This window comes from Ceratotherium simum, chromosome 29, assembly GCF_057802395.1.
Source record: "Ceratotherium simum simum isolate JZ-2026a chromosome 29, ASM5780239v1, whole genome shotgun sequence".
In the NCBI taxonomy this organism is placed as follows: domain Eukaryota; kingdom Metazoa; phylum Chordata; class Mammalia; order Perissodactyla; family Rhinocerotidae; genus Ceratotherium; species Ceratotherium simum.
The window spans coordinates 15,021,601-15,043,709 of record NC_141928.1 but is presented as its reverse complement, the minus strand read 5'-3'; the positions used below and the strand labels follow the sequence as shown (position 1 = coordinate 15,043,709).

Sequence of the window (22,109 nt, the reverse complement as noted above, 5' to 3'; positions counted from 1 at the left end):
AAGATATAATAACATATCTTGAAGGAAATTGCCCACAGAAAAGTGGCAAAAATCTAATGTGCTGACACAAACAAAATAAATTACTTCCATATGTGTATCCAAAAGTTTTCAGTTTATTCAGCATGTGAAGTGTTTAGACTTGCCTGGCACATCCACTAGGACTTACTTGAAGTAATATACAAAGCATACAAAATGCATTTTTAGGATAATGGGATATATGAGAGACAGAAGAGAAAGATAAGCTTGGACATAAACTGGACCCAAAGGACGGACTGTTCTGTGATCACCCCTTGCTAAGGACTGCTGTCTTTCACAGAGCAGAAGGGGTGGCAGCACCGTTCCTCCGCCTAGAGGTTCCAGGGCCTGCTCTGTCATTAGAGTTAATTAATTGCTGTTAGTAAATTGGAAAATTGTATGTTCTAATCACTGGCATGTAGAATATGAGACAGGGCAAACTTGCTCCTTTGGAACGAATACTTTTATATTACCTTTAATGAAACTAGCCCTTTGGGGGTATTTTTTTCTGTATTTCTAATTTGTGTTCCAAACGTAGAGCCATGATTACTGCTTCTTTTCTACTCTCAGCCGTTAGATGAGGCATGAACAGAAGGGGAACATGTAAATGAAGCCACATTTGCTGATTCCTGTCTTAGGAACTCTGTCTTCATTCAAAGAGTTGTTCTCTTCCAAATTTTGTTCTCCCAATATCCCAAGAAGTCCTTTTAGTGGCATGAAAAAGTCAGCTTTTCTGAGCAGCAAGACAGAGAAAATACTAGCTATCCCATTAAACCATGTGCAAGAACCCCGGCTACAAGAACCGTTCTTGTCTTCTAACAAAACTCTCTCTCCTCCCCTGAGGACAAATTTGACATTGGATTAATTTTCTAGCTCTGTTCCCCTGGAAACCAATAAAGGTGGAAATTTAGCTGTGTTACTAGACAACAAGGCATATGGATAAAATGATCCCGGATTGGCAAATTGCATAAACACTTGGTAGGAGACCACAGCTCTAGGCTTTTCTGAGCATGGTGATTCTCGTAACTTAGCGTGGCCCTGGCAGGACTATGTTATAGAAGCTATGTTATAGAGGAGTTGCATGAGATATTGGCTCCTATGTGGTGTGTAAACCAAGACAGATCCACAGCCACCAACGTGGATCTCGTCTCCTTGTAGCTGAGCTCTCACTTGAGGGGCCAGAGACTAGCTCTGGAACCCTTGCAAAGATGCCACTGGGGAGAAATGCCTGGCCTTGGTTGGCTGGCAAGCTGTGTCTCCTGCCCCATATCCTTCTCAGTGAATCTGAGCCAAGTGAGGCCTATGGTAGTCTGCATGCTAGTGGAAAACCCCTTAGTGGACATGGCACAAGTAGCCAGTGTATAATGTATGGATACTGGGTTTTCTGAGAGGTGTGTCTTAAAGACGTGGCATGGAATGCCAAAGAAAAATAGTAAATTGATTCTCTTTTTTAAGATAAGCATAAATGATATAACACTAAGAGAAAATACCTTATATTCAGGCAACTACACTCTGACTGCCACTATGTAAAAATGATACATATACATGGTTAACGTTTGGGAGGAAATATAGAAATATTCACAATGTGGTTTGTTAAATGAGGGATGGGATTCAGGATGATGTTCTTTTTAAAAATTATTTATTATTGTACTATAATATGGTTTGCGCAATATGTTAAAATTTCTGAAAATAAGTGGAAGACCCTTTGGCTATGATCATACCCAGCTTAACCAAATGTTCTCCTCTTCCTAAGCACTCCCACTAACCTTAACCACCCACTTCACTTAGCCCTTAAAAATAATGAATAGTTGGGGCCGGCCTGGTGGCATAGTGGTTTGGTTCACATGCTCCCTTTGGGCCGCTCGGGGTTTGTGGGCCTGGATCCCACATGTGGACCTGTGCACTGCTCATCAGGCCATGCCATGGCAGCATCCCACATATAAAATAGAGGAAGATGGGCACAGATGTTGGACCAGGGCTAATCTTCCTCAGCAAAAAGAGGAAGATTGGCAATGGATGTCAGTTTAGGGCCAATCTTCCTCGCCAAAAAAAGAAAAGCAATCGTAGCAGAAGAGGGTGGTAGAGATTAAAAATGCAATGAGAAAGTATATGGGGAGGCCGAGAGTGGAGGGAGGGGGGTATCTTAAAATGTTGGCTGTGACACTTTTCTGACACTAAGAGTCACCTTGCAGGGTAAGTCTCACTGGGATGATGTCCTCAGGTAAAACCAGAGGCTGTCTGTGGCCTATTGTTCCCAGTATGGAGACTGGTGTATTCGGTCTGAAAAATGGTACCTCCAAATATGATACTTAAAGAAAACGGAAGCTGCTAACTCCATTTCTGTGATATATTCTTAGAATTTTAGTCCTTCTGCTTCCTGCAAATTATTTGAGTGCAACATTCTATTTTTTGCATTTTGAGAATATGGTCCCCTCACAACAGCTCCTTGTTATATTGATAATCCAAAAGGTGAAAACCATGTTCTTCCACCAGTAAAATCAGACCAGGAGAGCCTGTCTTTTTATGTTTTTGAACCTCCAATCTTTAAACCCTTGGTGGGTTAAGTCCTCATTACCTCTGCGTTAACTTCCTTCCCGAGGTAATGGTACTGTGGGCGGAGTGCAGGCAGCAAGTCCCAATTAAGTGTCCTCGAGTTTCATCTCAAAACATTGTCATATTTTTGTAGAAGAGTGTACCCCGAGACTCAGCCCTAGAAACATTTTTAAATGCCAACAGTAACAGCGGATACCTGGAAACTTGTTCACTTGACCAGAGAATATGTCATTGTCATGAAACGAAACTCCATGCCAGTAGATGTCACAAGGCAAGCGTCGGCCAAATGGGAACTAGAAGAAAGAGAAAAAAAATGTGATTAATAACAAGAATAAGAGGAGCAGCTACCACAATGTCTACTATGTACAAATTCCCTGCACCGGCACACATCACGTGATTTAATCCTCATAATAAGCATGTGAGGTAGCTGACATTCTTTCCCATTTTATAGGTGAAGAAACAGATTCAGACAGGCTAGGTAACCTGCTTACCCACTACTGACTAACAACTACTAGCGAGGGGCAGAGCTCTGATTCTATGCGGCAGGTACTATACTAGTGACTTTACAGACACCTTTCATTTTAACTCTCATAACTACCCTAGAAAGGATTATTTCCACTTTACTTATGAGAAAATGGGAGCTGAGGGAGGTAATCTAATAAGCCTGATGTCACATAGAGTCGAAAATGGGAAGAATCAGGATTTGAATCCGGGGCTATCTGAATTCCAAGCCCATACTTTCTCTGAAAATTGCAACACTCAACCCAGTCCCAAAAGAATGAGCTTTCACAGTGTCTCTCTCTCTCGTTCTCACAGACACATCCACACACCCACACCTACATACACAAAATCCACAAGGGCAGGATGGATCCCCAACGCCTAAAAGAGTTCCCAGCATTCAATAGAGACTTTTCGAATGAATAAAGGAACAAACCAGGAGTGGTCATCTTACTTAAGATAAGATAACCAGATTCTCTCTTCCAGAAATTTGGAAATCAGAGATGCCAGGCAGCCTCTGCTGGCCCTTGATCTGGAAGCGATAAAAAGCCAGAGCTGGGCAGCTGTGCTTGGCTGTGTGCACAGAGAAGCAAAGGCAGCCAGTCTGTTGAGAGAGAAGAAAGGAACAGGTGCAGAGAGAAAAGTGGAGATGAGACCACGTGGCCCTGGAGACATAGACTGATTGACCTAAGTTCCTAGGGCTTCCAGGTCTTAGGCCCAGACCCTCCTGAGCCTGATTGTCCCTCCTGTCTTTGGATCTTGTAAGACAGCCTCGTATCCTGAAGACACATCCCCTCTTTGCACAAGCTATAGTGTTTCAATTATTTCCAACCAGAAAATCCCTCACTGAGACAAAAGGGCCTGTTCTTTCCACTACAGCCTGCTGCGTCTCAAAGTTACCAAGAAGTTCTGCATTTACAGAAGATATTTTTTAAATCTGTAACTCAGATGACCCTTGTTAAAAGAAAAAAGTAAGGACATGTTAGTTCATATTTAGAACCTGCTTGTTAAAAGTCCAAATGAACAGAAATGCCAACATATTAAATAAAATCATTTGATTTTCCCATTCTAAGACTGTAGTTAATTGGAATTTTTATCTACTGCAAGTTAAGAGGGCTAAGTTCCAATGGAAGAACACAGCATTACTAATGAATTGGTGGTGAATCGAATCTTTCCAGCTATTCCGAATTAAAATGCAGGCAAACAGACTTAAGCCCTTTAAATCATTCACATGATTTCAAAGCTGTGCCAAAGTGTGGCATATGTTACACACTCTACAAGCATTAGCAACTGCCATCTATAATTTATAGTATTTCACTCATTTTCTTTGTATCCAAAGAACTGAAGTTATTAATTCAGCAGTCATAAATACAAAGAGATACAACATATGTTATTTTCTTTCAGCTGTTAAGTGCTAATATAGAGAAGGGAAAAATAACTTAACCAAAGAGATTTCTCTACAAAGCAGACTATCCAGGCCAAGTTTATTAAGACCCAAGTGGCTTTGCTGCCCACAATAGGACCAACACCTGCTCCATGTCAGTGGACAATCAATGACTTCTTATCATCCTTACGGTTGCCCTTCAATCCTTGCCACTTAGTGAATCCCAAATCAACCCTTCATTCGGAAGAGACTTTAGCTCACACAGTTTTGAGAAACTTCCTTTTATTTTTAAAAAAATCTATTCATTCAATAATTACTATGTGCCAGGCACTGAGAACACAGAGAAACACAATTTTAAATAGGTCCCAGGACTTTATAATCTCACCTCTTTTTAAAATCTTTAAAAAAAACTGCTTAAATAGCTAACATCATACTAAATGGTGAAAGACTGAAATCTTTGCTCTAAGATTAGGAATGAGACAAGGATGCCCACTTCCATCACTTCTAGTCAACATGGTATTGGAAGTTCTAGCCAGAGCAACAGGCAAGAAAAAAAAAATAGGAGGCACTCAAATTGGAAATGAAGAAGTAAAATGATCTCTCCTTGCAGATGACGTGATCTTATATGTAGAAAACCCTAACGATTGCACATACATACACAAACTGTTAGAAATAATAAACGAATTCAGCAGTTGCAGGATACAAAATCAATATGCGAAAATCAGTTGTTTTTCTATATACAAACCATGAAATGTCCAAAAAGGAAATTAAGAAAACAATTTCATTTATAATAGCATCAAAAACATTAAATCTTTAGAAATTAACAAAGGAGGCAAAAGACTTGTACACTGATAACTATACAATGTTGCTGAAAGAAATGAAAGAAGACACTCAATAAGTAGAAAGACATCCCATGTTCATGGATTAGAAGACTTTATCCTGTTAAGATGTCGGTACTACCCAAAGCAATCTACAGATTCAATGCAATCCCTACTAGAACCCCAATGACCTTTTTTTTTCAGAAATAGAAAAATCCACCCTAAAATTCATATGGAATCTCAAGGAATCCCAAATAGCCAAAACAATCTTGAAAAGGAAGAACAGTGTTGGAGGTATCACACTTCCTGATGCCAAAACTTACAACAAAGCAACAGTAATCAAAACAGTGTGTAAAACAACAATGAGATACCACTACACACCTATTAGAATGGCCAAAATCCAAAACTCTAACAACACCAAATGCTGGCAAGGATGTGGAGCAACAGGAACTCTCATTCATTGCTGGTAGGAATGCAAAATGGTACAGCCATTTTGGAAGACAATTTGGCAGTTTCTTACAAAACTAAACATCCTCTTACCACATGATCCAGCAATTGTGCTCCTTGGTATTTACCCAAATGAGTTGAAAATTTCTGTCCACAATAAACCTGCACACGAAGTTTATAGCAGCTTTATTCATAATTGCCAAAACTTGGAAGCAACCAAGATGTCCTTCAGTAGGTGAATGGATAAATAAACTCTGGTACTTCCAGACAATGGAATATTATTCAGTGCTAAAAAGAAATAAGCTAGCAAGTCATGAAAAGACATGGAAGGATCTTAAATGCTTATTTCTAAGTGAAAGAAGCCCATTTGAAAAGGCTACATATTGTATGATTCCAACCATATGACATTCTGGAAAAGGTAAAACTACAGAGACAGTAAAAAGATCAGTAGTTGCCAGGAGTTTGGGGGGAGGGAGGGATGAATAGGTGGACCACAGAGCATTTTTAGGGCAGTGAAAATACTCTGTATGATATTACAGTGGTGGATACATGTCATTATACATTTGTCCAAATCCACAGAATGTACACTACCAAGAATGAACCCTAATATAAAGGATGGACTTTGGGTGGCAATGACACTTCAATATAGGTTCATCAATTGTGACAAATGTACCATTCTGGCATGGGATTTTGATAGTGGGGAGGCTGTGCATATGCAGGGGCAGTGTATATATGGGGAATCTCTGTTCCTTCTGCTCAATTTTGCTGTGAAACTAAAACAGCTCTAAATAAAACATTATAGGGGCCAGCCCGGTGGCATAGCAGTTAAGTGTGCGCACTCTGCTTCAGTGGCCCAGGGATCGCAGGTTCGGATCTGGGCACGAACCAACGCACTGCTTGTCAAGCCATGCTGTGGTGGCGTCCCATATAAAGTAGAGGAAGATGGGCACGGATGTTAGCCCAGGGCCAGTCTTCCTCAGCAAAAAGAGGAGGATTGGCATCGGATGTTAGCTCCAAGCTAATCTTCCTCACAAAAAAAAAAAAGGAAAAAAATTATAAAAATAAATTAACAAAAACCAGTATGGTACTGGTAAAGACAGACATATAGACCAGTGGAATAGGATAAAGAACTCAGAAATAAACCCTTGCAAATATGGTCAAATGATTTTCAACAAGGATGACAAGACTATTCAACGGGGAAAGGAAAGGACAGTCTTTTCAATAATTGGTGTTGGGAAAACTGGATAGCCACATGCAAAAAGAATGAAGTTGGACTCTTACCCTACACCATACACAAAAATTAACTCAAAATGGGTCAAAGACCTAATCATAAGAGCTAAATCTATAAAAACTCTTAGAAGAAAATATAGGGAATAAGCTTCATGACATTTGATTTGGCAATGATTTTTTGGATATGACATCAAAAGCACAGGCAACAAAAGAAAAATAAATAAATTGAACTTCATCAAATTACAATTTTTTTGCATCAAAGGACACTTGTCAACAGAATGAAAGGGAAACCCACAGAATGGGAGGAAATATTTGAAATTCGTATATCTGGTGAGAGATTAATATTCAGAATATATTTAAAAACTACTACAACTCAACAATAACAACAACAACAAAAAAACGAATTAAAAAATGGGCAAATGACTTGAATAGACATGTCTCCAAAGAAGATATACAAATGGCTAATAAGCACATGAAAAGATGCTCAGTATCACTAATAATTAGGAAAATGCAAATCAAAACTACAATGAGATACCACTTCACACCCATTAGGATGACTGTCATAAAAAATAATAACAAAAAGGAAGTAAGCGTTGACAAGGATGTAGATAAATCGGAACCCTTGTGCACTGGGAATGTAGAAAGCCGCTGTGGAAAACAAAACTACCACATGATCCAGCAATCCCACTGCTGGGTATACATCCAAAAGAATTGGAATCAGAGACTTGAACAGATATTGGTACACAAACATTCATAGCACCACTATTCACAATACGCAAAAGGTGGAAATAGCCCAAGTGTCCATCAACTGTCCATCAACGGATAAACAAAATCTGGCATATACATACACTGTAATACTACTCAGCCTTAGGAGGAGTGAAATTTTGACGCCTACTACTACATGGATGAATGCTGAAGACACTACGCTAAGTGAAATAAACCAGACACAAAAAGACAAATATTGTACGGTTCCACTTATATGAGGTAGCTTGAGTAGTCAAATTCATACAGACAGAAAGTAGAATGGTGGTTTCTAGGGCTGTGGGGAGGGAAAAAGGGGAAGTTATTTGTTTAATGAGATCAGAGTTTCAGTTTGGGAAGATGAAAAAAATTCTGGAAATGGATGGTGGTTATGGTTGCACAACAATGCGAATGTATTTAATGCCACTGAACTGTATACTTAAAAATGGTTAAGGTGGTAAATTTTATGTTCTGTGTATTTTACCACAATAAAACAAACAAACAAAAAACTGTCTGCTTACACCCCCTGAGGCTAATGGGCCATTCATAGCTCTACTCTCAGCTCTCTGTAGCCTGGAATGCTATGCGGATTTTCATGGGGCAATTGAAAATTGACAAATGCTTCTCAGACTCTCCACTTCCCATTTTTCTCAAGGTCAGCACCAGTTACTCAGATTTTAAATCTGGAAGTCATCTTTCCTTTTCTTCAACCCATTTTAGAAAAGAACTGGATTTAGGGTCAGAGGATCTGAGAGTTCTAGACTTTTCTCTGTCACTTACTAACTTCGAGATCTTAGGCAACCAAAAGTTCTGTGTCTTCAGTAGATTAAGGGGAGAAAACCTGGCAAGGTGCAATAGGAACCAAACAACATGACAAAAGCGAAAATGCTTTGTACACTCCACAGAATGCAAATCTGAGTTCATCACTAATTTATTCACTCATAAGTATTAAGAACCAATTATGTGGCACAACGTGTCTTAGGCACCAAAGTCACATGGGAGCACATCTGCCTTCATGGAGCACGCAGCCCATCAGGGAGGAAGAGTCGAATCAAACAGTCACTCCAATGCATCACTACAAACCATGGAAAGGGCTGTGAAATGAGGCTAGAAAGCCATGAGCATGAGAGCACAGGGGGACCCGATCACATCTGGGAAGTCAGAGAAGGCCACTCTGAGTCAGGTGACCACGTACGCATCAGCCCAGGACAGTTCCAGTTTACACCTGTTGGCCTGGTATATTATTAATAGCACCTCTTTTCACTTTCAAATGTATCCCATTTGGGCAACAAATTAAATGGCCACCTTATTCCTGAGAAAGGGCTGTTTGAGCTGAGACTGGAAGGAAGAGCAGGCAGAAGATGAGGGAGGAAGAGAGAACACATGTGTAAAAGCCCAGAGGTTGGACAGACCATGGCAACTGGAAAGCCTGAAGCATGGTCAGGGTGGCTGGGGCACAGAGAACAAGAGGAAAGTCCTGTGAGATAAGGCAGAGTATTTAGGCAGAGGCAGGTCATGTAGGGCTGTACCCCAGTGCCAGAACACAAAAACAGTAGGTCGTGGGGAGAGGAGGAGGAACCCACCGAGCAGACTGAGTAGCAGGGACCGGAGAGATAGAGAGCATGAGTCATAAAAGGCAAGGGGCAAGTGTTTCAAGAGGAAGGGAGTGGTGAGCAGTGTGAATGTGGCTGAGAGGCCAAGTGAGATGGAAACTAACAACTGCCCATCAAATGTAATGACGTGGAGAGCTTTGGAACCACTTCGGCCCACAATGCTCACCTTCCTGATCCCTTCGGCACTTACTCTGCTTGTCATTTGTCTGCACTGTTATGTATTTCCTGCTTAACCCTTATCTTCCTCATAACACTAGGAATCTACAGGACTGGGAACAACGTGACACACTTGTCTCAGGTCTCCAGGGATGTCTAACCAGGTGTCCAATGGGTCCTAAGCCCACAGGAAAATTAAACGTCAGAATCCTGAGATTCACCCACGACATCCTCTCTCTCCCCAGTACCCAGCTGGTCAGCAAGTCTTCTTCCTCATCTCCTAATTTATTTTTAAATTTCTTCTCCTTCCTTAATCCCCACTGCCACTGCCTTAGTACAAGGTCTCATCTCTCACCTGGATGAGAACTACACCAGCCTTCTCCCCAACTCTTCCCCTCCGCCAGGGTCTCCCCAACACGCAGAGGGATTTTTTTGTAAAATAGTTCTGACTGTGTCACTCTTTTGCTTACAACTCTTCAATGCCCTCCCATGGACCACAGGATCAAGTCTAAGCACCAAGCCTGGCCTGAAAGACACTTCCCAAACTCCCCTCTGCCAACCTACTTGCCTCAAGTTGGGCCACTTATGTGGTGGGCACTTGCACTGTAACCACAAGACTACTTCTGATATTTGAGTATATAGCACTTTACTGTTTTGTGACCTGGGTTTCTACTTGTCATTCCTTCTGCCTGGGATCTTCTGACTCAGCTTGACCATTCGCTCCCTTCATCCATGAAGCTGTCTCAACAGCTCTCCCTTCTGTGTGGCCTCTGTTGCTTATACCCTTAAAACAGGCCATTCTGCAACATGTTGTCTGTAAGTCTGTCTGCCTCACCACTCTGTGAACTCTGAAGATGAAGATAGTCTCATAATCATGTGTGTATCCCTAACACCAAGTCTTCAGCACACCGTAGACTTTGTTTTTAACTTTTTGGGCATCAAGAATCACTATGAGATTCTCTCCAGAAAAACACACATATGCACAAAATTTTCCATATAATTTTAGGAGATTCAAAGACTCCCCAAAGCCTCTAGTTGTTCACAGACACCATTGTTGGCAACATCTGCAGTGTGTTTCATGAATGAATCCATGAATAAAGGAACTTATGAGTAGTAGCTAATCCAATAATACATTGTCATCACCATCATCAAAGTTAACATTTATGTAATGCTTATTACTATGTCTATGTGTTAAACACTTCACGTATATTATCTCAGTTAATCCTCACAACAACCTTATGAGAAAGGTGCTACTACTAATCCTATTTACAGATGAAGAAACCAAAGCTTTGAGAGATTAAATAACTTTCCCAAAGTCGCAGAGCTAATAAGGGCAGAGTTAGGATCAAATCCAGGTTGGCTGATTCTGAGGGCCATGAACTTAACCACTGCACACAACTGATCTTGAACTGATCACTATAGCTGTATTTATTAGTCACATATGATCTATTGTAACTAACCTATCCTCACCCCATATGCTACCATCTTTGCCACACTAGAAGTTCCTCCCTCAGCATTGACACCTGTGTGGACCCAAAATCATTTTCCCTCTTGCCCAGAAGGAATTTAAAATCTTGCAAAATAGCCAGGCTAGTGCAAGAACTGAAACCATTAAATGTCCTTTGAGCATATTTGTGCTTAAGGAACTGAGTCTCGGGTCCCTCTTCTAACAGTCCAAAGAGTAAATTCAAACCCCCGAGGGATTTTGCAAAATGAAATTTCACAGTGAATGCTGATGAAAGCACAATTCACATTTCTATACTTTGTGAATGATAAAGGTTCTTCATGAACAGAAAGTCTTTCAAGTGGTTGGGCGTGAAAGTGGCAAATAAGCTTTGATATGGGCGAGCATATGTGTAAGGCATCTGCAGGGCGAATGACCCAAACTGCTGCTTTAAAGTGAGGGGCCCACAGCACTCAAGCGGAACACAAGGAAGGTGCAGCGGCCAGAGCACCACGCTTGGACTAGGAAGACCCTGGCTCAAGCCCTGACCCGCCACACCCCACCCAGAGACATTGACACACTGACCTTGTCCCTCTAAGCCTCAGCAGCTCATCTACAATGGAGGAAAACAACAGCAATAAAACCTGTCTTCCTCCCAGGGCTGTTATGTGGACTGAGGTAATGCACAGGAAAGCACTTTGCAAAAAGCAAATTGCTGTTATATGGGATAGGTTATTATTTTTACTGTCCAAGCAAATCACCTCAATGAGTAACTTCAATTTAAAAAGATGCCAACCAAACATCAAGCGTTACTGGACAGCTCTTGAACAAGAACACTACAGTGTGCTTGCACTTGAGAAACCTTCCATGATGCCCCCAGGCAGAGTTAATAGATTTCTCTCCAATGCTTCCTCTGCACTCTGCTAATGCCTGTAGTACAGCCACTGCCTTGTAGAGTATTTATGTTTACATGACTGCCTCTCCACCAACAGAGTGCTTCAGGGTAGAGACATTTTATTCTTCTTTCTAGCCTCTCCCCTACCTACCCATCCGTGGTAGGCAGCCTCTAAGATGGTCTCCAATGATCCCTGCCTCCTGGAATTCATACCCTTGTGCTGCCTTCTCCCACACTGTCACAGGCTTGGTCTATGTGAACAATACCTGCAGCAGAAGTGATGGGATGTCACTTCAAATATTAGGATATCTTTATAAAAAGACTGTGGCTTCTCTCTCTCTCTCTCTCTCTCTCTCTCTCTCTCTCTCTCTCTCTCTGTCTCTCTCTCTCATCATCACTCACTTTGGGGAAGCCTAGAGAGAGGCAGAAAATCAAAGCCTCCTGCCAACAACCATGTGAGTGAGCTTGGAAGCGGATCTTTCAGTTCGAGTCAAGTCTTCAGAGACCATGGCCCTGGCCCACAACTTGACTGCTGCCTCATGAGAGACCCAGAGCCAGAACCATCAGGCACATAGTAGGAGCTAAATTAGTCCAATTACACAATATTGAGAGCAAGCCTCCTGGATGGTTCTTCACTTAATTAAGTCCCATGGTGAGAAAGGCAGAGAGGGAGAGTCCCCAGACATGCCCCAGGGTGGAGAAAGCAGAGGCTGGCCCTCAACAAATCCACCTCTTGAAAAACAGTAGTGAATCAACATAAGTCCAGGGACTCAGGAGCCAGCCTGAGGGTAGAAGCAGATGCATTAACAGATAGAGGCATTCTACGTGACAAAGTGCTGTGTGAGAGCCCAGGAGGAGCAATGGTGTCTGCTCAGGGTGAGGGAAGTTTAACCAAGGAGGGGCCATTTGAGCTGGGTGTGAAGTAGGCATTTGCCAGGCAGAGATGAAGAAAAAGGGAAATCAGGCAGAGGGAAGGCAGGGCGTCTGGGAGAGCCGGGAAATTCCACGTGCCTGGAGCGCAGAGTGAGGAGAGGAGGCAAAGCTGGAGAGGTCCATAGGGCTGGACAGATCATGGAAGGCTCACGGGGCAAGCTGAGGAGCTCGAACTCAATCCTGCAGGGAGAGGAGAGCCAAGGGAAGTGCTGAATGGAGAATGGAGGGGAGACAGAGACGGAGGGCAGCCAGACCCACGAGGAAGCTGGCCAAGGCTGGGAGAAAGGGGACAGGGTGGCAGTTGTGACTGGGCAAAGAGAAAAAGAATGCACTGGGAGTAGGGGCGGGGGAGGAGTAAGAACACATTGTGAAGTCCATGTGTAAGAACCACCGGGACAGCCGACGCACTTTAGAGAAGCCCTTCTCTCACGCCCACGAGCTGACACCCCTGACCCACCTCCTCCAGCTTTCTGGTGGTTGGAGACTGAATGGAGGGCATCCCACAGGGATAACTACCACTCTGAGGAGCCTTCCAATTTAATAAAGGCGCCGTCTGGCTCCAATGGGTTTCCCAGGAAGACAATAATTACTCATCCTCTAATAGAGCCAATAAATATAACAAGAGGATAAGTAATTAACAACCTTTTGCTGGAAAGTAGCAATTTTTGTGATCTATGCAGTTTCCTTTTCCTGTTCACTTCCTCATTATTGCAAATGTGATACTCTGGGTAAGCCACCATTCGTTGCTAACAGAGTTAATCACCAAGGGATGCTGTATTTTTTATTAAATCCATTCATTATAATTGGCTCATATGAATAAACCTGGAAGAGCTGCTGGGAGGCTGTCATCCACCTTGCTTCTGCTTCTGGTCATAATACTTTTAATGAGATCAAAATTGTTACCAAACAATTTAACTACGGGAAAAAAAGCCCATGTTAGCCGAGGGGAAGATAACCTTGCCCCTTCCATAATTTCAGTGCCCCACAGCAATCCAGTTATTTATTCTGGTGTCTAATTTCCCACCAGCACAGAATCTTTATTAGTAGTAATTATATTAGGCAAGAGAAAAAGAAAAACTTCACAAACTTCTAAAGTGATTTACCTCTTGGCTTGCAGTTTTAATTAAAATTCCAGTTTATTTAGCAAACAGCTCTGAAAAGATTAGATACTAATTTAGCACTATGTTCTTTTTCCATTTTCCAATTCACAAGGGTAACACAAACAACCAAATAACGACGTTAAATGACTCTTACTCCATTCCATCATAATTCACCCTATGGAAAAGAGCTCTAATATCAATTATAAATTATAAATTAACTCCATTATGCCTTGCAAAATTATCAGCAGTAATCTCCCTGCTCTCTACTCACTCAGTGTGGGTAAATTTATATCAGTTCACCACTAGGCCTCAAATTACCCAGTCTCTTCCACATCAAAACTTTAAATGTGTTTATTAACTGAAATGGAAACAAAGCAAATCAGGTTTCCATTCCAGCAGTACTTTCCTCCCACCCAGAATATCAAACAACTTCTCCCGAAGTCACTCCTGACGCCTCTTAGGGCAGCTGATCCCCAGTTAACCAGATACTCAGGCCATTTCAGTACTTTCCACAATGGCAACTCCCACCAGAAAGCCGGTCTAAGGCACCATGGGTTAGCTGGAACATCAATTCATTCATTCAACATGCAAGCAAGTCGCGCCTTTGAGCCAGGTGGTATGCTCAGGGGATGCTGAGAGCTTCCACACATGGGAGCAGAGGGATAGCAGTAGGAGACAAAGCTGGAGAGGAGAAAATAGGAAGAGGAATGAAACCGTCCTTACCTTCAAAGAACTCACGGTGCAGCAGCCAAGGCAGACACAAACAGATCATTGTAATGCCTGTAGCCACCATCTTACTAAGCATGTAGAGTCATGCTCTGCATAATGACATTTCAGTCAACAAGTGACCGCACACATGGGTGTGCAGTAGGCTATACCATCTAGGTCTGTGTAAGTACACTCTAGGATATTTGCGCAACGACGAAATCAGCTGACGATGCATTTCTCAGAACATACCCCTGTCATTAAGCGACGCATGACTGCACTATATGCCTGCCTCAGAGCTAAGCTCTTTACCCACACTGTCACATTTAATCTTCACACAACCATGTGAATAGCTGTCATAGCCCCATTTAACAGAAGGGGTAACTGAGGCTCAGAGAGGTAGGCGACATTTGAGCTGACCCTTGATGAGAGAGAAGTTGCCAAGACTAGAGAGGGAAAGGGGCTCCCATGGGAGAAAGAAACAGCATGTGCAAAGACCAAGCAAAGAGCAAGCAAGAGCCTGGAGATCCAGTCCTCCTCTGCCTGTGGCCACTAACTCACTGAGCTGCCTTGGCATTATTGGATCTCTTCGGGCCTGTTTCCTATTTGCCACATTCAGGGTATTTCCCATTCTGCAAATCTGTGAGGGCCTATTCTTCTGTTCCAACAATTGATTATGATTTGTAGTGACCCTAAAGCACCCAGACCTGTCTTAATAATGTACCCAAGGGACAAAGAAGTGGTTTCCCAGGTGACTTACCAGATAAAAGAGGAGGGCTCTGTCCCCCTAAACTCATGTGCTCCTCCTGACCCCTAAAACAGCCTGTAATCTCCCAGAGACATGCCACTGCCATGAAAGCCTCAAGTCATACCATTGCATACTATTAAGAAGAATTAATATAGTTGTACCAATAATTTCTGGAATAATAAAAATTGTGGCTACTATTTATTGAGTTTATATTATGTGCTGCATACTTTACATGCACTATCTCAATTCACTGTCACAACATCATTATCAAGTAGGTAGATATACTGCAATTCCATTTTACAGATGAAGAAACCGCGGCTCAGGGCAATTAGGTAACTTAGTCTCTGGTAGTGTATCCAGTAAGTGGTAGAGCAAAGAACAGAACCCAGCCCCATTAAGTCCTCCAGAGAACTTAGCCTAGGAGAAATGAATGAAGTTTCTTTAACACCCATAGAACTCCAGTGACAAGGAAGCCTGTACTAAGGCTGATGTGTGTGGGAAGGGACAGGGGAGAGACAAGAGCCAGGGCGTCGGCCCCACCTGGGAGCTCTCCAGAGTGCTGAACTGCTTCTGCCAAAGTACTCTGACTCAGAGCACCTGCACCTTCTGCCTGAGCATCTCTGTCTGCCCTAACCCTCACCTCCTGATTTCCGTGCCCAATACAGCCACTAACAGAATAGAGCGAATGGGAATGGGAGTGCCTCTGGGAGAGAAGCATTAACTTTTAGAAGTACTGAGCTTGAGGAGACAACAAGACATCTGATTGGAACTATCCTATGAGAGATCAAAAATACAGGAATGGGAGTGGAGAGAAGTCAAAGCAAGAAGTGCAAACTCGTAAGTCACACAGGAGAGAAGTGAAGAAAGGGTGAGTGTGTTTGGGGTGGTTACTGAGAAAGAAAAGCCAAGGGCCAGGGTCAGAGAGGAAAGGGGACTCCTCCCCAGCATTCCTAGACAGTGGATACCAGGAATAAATGACTAAACTCTCCAACCCCAATACTGCATTGAAAGGTGTTCACAGAGGACAGAATGCTGTTGCCTGGAGCTTTGAATCAGTGAATAAATAGCCACAACTACTCCCCAAACTTCCCTCCAAAAAAAAAAAAAAACAAGAAACGACAAAGTATTCAAGGGAAAAATAGAAATTAGCCTTCCATAGGATAACATGATTCAAGTTAATCAAGCTCATACCCCCTTTTACTTGAAGTAAAATGGCTCCATATAAATTTGAAGACCCTGAGCCTCTCTTTGGCCTTTCAGACCATAGAACCTAAAGGCTTATGTGATGGGATATTTATAAACTAAACACATCTCTCCCCCTGCTGGTAAAAGAGATACTGGAAATGCACATTTATTCTCTGCTCCAACCCCACCCCTACCCTCCTACACACCTTACATAAGAATAGTTATACTGTTTTATTAACTTAGTCTTTCATTCAAGCAAACATTATTATGCACCAACTCAATGTCAGGCACTTGGGATTCAGAGAAAAATAAGGCACAGTTCCTGTCTTTAGGATGTGAACTAGTAAATAAATTACAATGCAAAGTGGGAAACGCTCCAGCAGATGAGGGTCAAAGGGCCACGGGAGCATGAAGCAGGGTATGAGTTATCCTTCTGGGGGAAAGGGTGGTGTTTGGTAGAAATTTGAAAGATTAGCTGGAATTTGCCAAGCCCAGAAGCGAGGAACATGGTCTAGGCTGAAAGGGCCCCATGTGCAGTCATGAGAGCCTGGGGGAGCACGATTAGAAGTCTCCCCAGGGCAGAAGCAACATTTTAATTACCTCTGTATCCCGGGCGCCTCGCCCAGTGCCTGGGAGGGAGTGGCAAGTAATGGACGCTGGAGGAATAAATGGCATGTAGTTCGGTGTGGAGGGAATAAAGGATGACTATGGGGTTTTGCAACAGAAGGGGAACTGAGTGGAACCAGAATCTATAAGCCTCAAAACAAATCTTAATGTGAAACTTCTGAGGCATCCAGCAGACGTGTGCAGGCTTTGGTCATTCGTTTCTCCAGCCCAGGGTTTGGTAATAACTCTGCAGGTGAACAAGGCAGCTGTGAGAAGGGAAAGGGATGCTCTCAGTGTGGACCAGTTCAGGAGTGATGGGCCAGTTCACAGCACTAGGCCACCTTACTGTTTAGAATTTTAAAAGGAATTACCAGCAACAACAATCCAAATGTGGTGGGAGTGGGCGTGAGAGTGTATGGGCATCCTTATCAAATTTTGGAGTCTCCTTTTGTTTCTGATGTTGAACGATACTGTCACATTCCAAATCTTCTCATTTGTCACAGCTCAACAGTCAATAGTTGTGGCAAAAACCGCTGCTTTCACTAGCTCCTTGAGCCGAGAGTTGTTATTCCTCTACTAAGTATTTAAGCAATACCTTTTAATTTACTTAATGAACTCAGCACAAACTGATTGATGGCCCAGCTCAGCTGGCAATGACAGCTGGCATTTCCCTGATGACCAGATAATTAGGCAACTGCATTAAGTGGATGTCACCCTGATCAGCTGAAGTGGCCTATGAAGGCAAAGCCAGCCCACTCATGGCTTTCAGTCCACTTCTACAGCACGCAGGTTTTTAAACTCATACCAGTTTAAACACCTCTGTATTTTCATGGTGTTATAAATCTGGTGCTTTCCTGGTGCATCCTGAAGAAATTCGGCCAGTCAAGTTAGCTTTGGAAAAATCCGTATCCTATTGCCAATAATGATTAGTAGAAATATTATAGAATTAAGAAGCAGGTGACCAAGATTATAGTCCTAATTAATTAATTCATCCACTCAACAAACATTCATTGAGTGCCTATTATGTGCCAGCTACCGGGCGAGGCACTGAGATGTAACAAAACTACCATCACCACATTCGCTGAGTGCTTACTATGTACCAGGCACAGTTCCAAGCACCTCACATGTATAAAGTCACTTAACACTGCTAACAACCCTAGGAGCAAGTACTATTATACCCATTTTACAGATGAGGAAATTGAGACACAGAGAATAAAGTAACTTGCCTCAGTTTTCGACCTCATAAGTGGCAGAGCCAGGACACAATTCCAGCCAGTCTGACTCCAGCCTTAGAAGAGCTCAGAGTTTCTTAGAGGGATATAGAAACATGTGCACTTAATGGCACTATGACCCAGAGAAAAACCTTTAATCTCTCTGTATTAGTTTTCTGTTGCTGCACAAAAAAATTAACACAAACTTGGTGGCTTCAGACAATGCCCATTTATCAGCCCACAGTTCTTTAGGTCAGACGGCATAGCTGGGTTCTCTGCTCAGGTTATCACAAGGCTGAAACCAAGGTGTCACCAGGGTTGTGGTTCTCGTCTGGGCTCAGGGTCATATTCCATACTCACTGTTTGAAAGATTTCATCTCCTCGCAGCTGTAGGACTGAGGTCCTCGTTTTCCTTCTAGCTGTCAGCCTGGCCACACAGCAACTCGAGACTGCCCGCAGTTCCCTGCCATAGTGACCCCCATGGGCAGTTCATAACGTGGATGTTTGCTTTCTTCCAGATTAGCCAGAGCACATCTGTCTGACTTCCTCTCCCCAACAAGCCAGAGAAAACTCTGCTTTCAAAGGGCTCTCCTGATTAGGTCAGGCACACCCAGGGAAATCTCCCTTTTGCCATATAACGTAACATAATCATGGGAGTGACATCTCATCATACCCACAGGCCCCACCCACACTCAAAGAGAGAGGATAATCCACGTGTGAAGGTCATTAGGGGTCATCTTAAGATGCTGCTTACCACACTTTCTGAGTTTTCACTTTTCTTGTCTGAGGCTCGACTAGATGATAATGGTACTACTATTTGTACAGTGATTTACAGCTTAATAAAGACCTTTTCACATATATTCTCTCACTTAAGCCTTACAATCCAGAGATTCAGGGAGCAATTTGCTTTGGGAGCAAAGCTTAGCCTCACTGTCAGGAAGGCTAACCCTCTAACCTAAGGGTTAGAGAAGGTAATAATCTTTTCCCTGCTGTGCTGGCAGAGCATGGGGAGCAGAGACTTTAACTCAAGTGTTCTGATTCCAGCCTCTGAGCTCCTTCGTCTAGCCATGCTGCCATATTGATCTGAGAGGACTGGATACATTCTAGTGCCCGTGCCACAGCAAAGTGGAAAGAACACAGGCTTTGGAGTCAGACAGATCTGGATTCAAATCCAAGCTTGCCCCTTATTAGCAATAGGGTCTCGGGCAAGTCACTTCCTGTCTGGGCATCCTCATCTTTAAAATTGGCGGAGTTGGACTACATGGTCACCAAGGGCTCTTTCAGCCTCAAATCAGGACAAAACTGCTTCAACTGCACTGTGGAACATTATTAGCTCCATGTCTTCATTCCCTTGGTGGAGGGAGAACCCCATAACTATACCCTCTTCCAGGTATCGCTGTGGTTTGGGGGGCGATCTCGGTTTTACTGGATTCCCAGGGCCGCCATGACAAATTACCACAAGCTGGGTGGCTTAAAACAACAGAAATTTTTTCTTTCACAGTCTGGAGGCCAGAAATATGAAATCAAGGCATCGACAGGGTTAGTCCCTGCTGAGCTCTGAGAGAAAATCCATTCTACGCCTCTCTGCTGCTTCTGGTGGACACTGGCAACCCTTGACATTCCTCGACTCGTAGACGCGTCACTCCAGTCCCTGCTTCTGTCTTCACATGGCCCTCTGTGTGTTTCCGTGTCTTCTCCTTTTCTGTTTCTTACAAGGACACTCGTCATTGAATTCAGGCCCCATTCTTAACCAGGATCATCTCATCTCGAGATCCCTAATTACATCTGCAAAGACTCTATTTCCCAATAAGTTCATATTCACAGGTACCAGTTAGGACTTGGGCATGTTTCAGGAGGGACACAATTCAACTCACAACAGAAATTGATTTATGCATCCTACCACTGATGGAATATAGGGGCTTTTCAATTTTTCCTTGTTACAAAGAACACTGCAATAAACATCCTCATTGTATCTTTTTGTGCACATGGATAAGAATTTATCTAGAAGTGAAACTGTTTGGATCACAGAGTACACACATTTTCAACTATGCTAGCTACAGCTAAATATTTTTGCCAATCTAATTGATGTGAAATGGTATCTCATCAATGTTTTAATTTGCATATTCATGATTATACTAGTGAGATTAAATTATTTTTTTTCAAACACATTAGACATTTGGGTTTCCTCTTTGAATATCTTTTTTAAAAAACTCTAAGTGGTTCTCTATCAGGGTTATCCAGACGCTTTTCAAAAGTACAGAGATGCTGATTTATTAGAGGTGGGCTAGGACTGAGAAATCTGAATGCTAAAAAACTTGCCAGGAGACTGAGGCACAGCCCCAGGGAAGGACCACTGTATTAAATGCAGTAACCCGTCTTATTGGCACTTGGTTGTTATATCTTTAGAGGGCACTGAGGGGCGCTATCTCATACAAATCCTTGATACTGTATTGATTAGAGGGTGTTGGAGAGATGCCTGTCACACGGGGGCTCCTTTATGAAGGCCCTCTGGGGAAATTTCTCCCAGCCTTCAGTGCTAGGAAAAGCTGTACTTCTCTTAAGCAACACCTTTTATTTTATCTTACAGGCACCATGACTTACAAGTTGGTACATTTCTGTTTTCCCTTGGTACCCAAAAAGCTCAGAACCAAATCTGGGTCTCATCATAAAAACTGCAAGATCTTAAGATCATGCATTTCTAGACACTACCTTTTCCCTGATTTCATCTTATTGCATCATTTTTATTGTTCCTTTGCCCTGATTTTTTTGCCTAAACTTTTTAAAAACATAACAATGTATGTATTTTTGAAAGCCACTTTACATACTTTTGGGGAATAAGATAGGCATAAATACATATTAAGATCATTTTAAATTTTACCTTGTGAGACTTACCTTGTGATAATATACAACTTATATGAGTTAAGGCCCTTCTTTCAAAACTGACCTATTTTCAAGATTCATCAGTGATAGTATCAGTTCTACTATTGATGTTTAACTAGAAAAAATACTTCAGAGATGAACTGTTCACAACATATCAGTGAAAATGATTAACGCTAGAAAATGGGTCACATAAATTGGCTAGCTGTAGCCATTCAGGTGCAGAAAAGGCAAGATTGGGTTTTACAATACCACACCATTAATTTCTAAAAGACTGTCATTGAATTTTTAAATGGTGCAAAAGCAATCACATTTAAGACCGCCTACATTTAGTTTAGCGGCTTTAAAAGTGAAATTAGTTTTCAAAAACTTTCACAAAATTAAAAAAAAAAGCAGTTTTAACTTCTGTTGTTTCTTAAAACAACAGAAAAGCAGGCTAATGCTTACTTCACTGTTACTCCAACTCCTTCAACAAGCTACTCTGTGCACTGGGTTGGATGGCCAAACAATTCATCCCAGTTTTCCCAGGACAGTCTGGGTGTTACAAAGTCTAGTGCCCTGGGGGAACCACCTCAGTCCCAGGCAAACCAGTACAGTTGGTCACCCTAGCACTGGGGCAGCTCCCATTTCCCAGTGTGTGGGTGGAAGGGCCTGTTACTAGCAAGTCTGTCTTTTTAACTCTAAATGGTAGTCATACATCCAAAAGTTATTCCTAACTGGGGGGGGAAACAAAATAAAATTCTGAATTTGGTTCACTTAATAATATCAGCCTGGATTTCGCAGTCAAAGGATTAGAAGAAATATTCACAAGTCAATGTTCTTATTCTTTTCTAAAGAATTCCGGGAAAGGAGATTCCATAAAGCTACCTTTGAAATCCATTCTACCTCCCACGATCTTTTTAAAATATTAAGTTCAATCTATAATTATATCATTTTCATTCTCAGCACAG

At 42.3% G+C, this 22,109-nt stretch overlaps 1 protein-coding gene across 1 annotated transcript in view; it reads right to left on the bottom strand.

The window, feature by feature from the left end:
- Nucleotides 1–22,109, bottom strand: part of TTLL11 (tubulin tyrosine ligase like 11) — a 235,594-nt gene that overhangs the window by 180,900 nt on the left and 32,585 nt on the right. Inside the window, exon 2 of the mRNA XM_087419160.1 lies at nt 2,765–2,861. Within this exon, the coding sequence (XP_087275286.1) occupies nt 2,765–2,861 (97 nt within the window). The remainder of the gene's footprint in view (nt 1–2,764; nt 2,862–22,109) is intronic.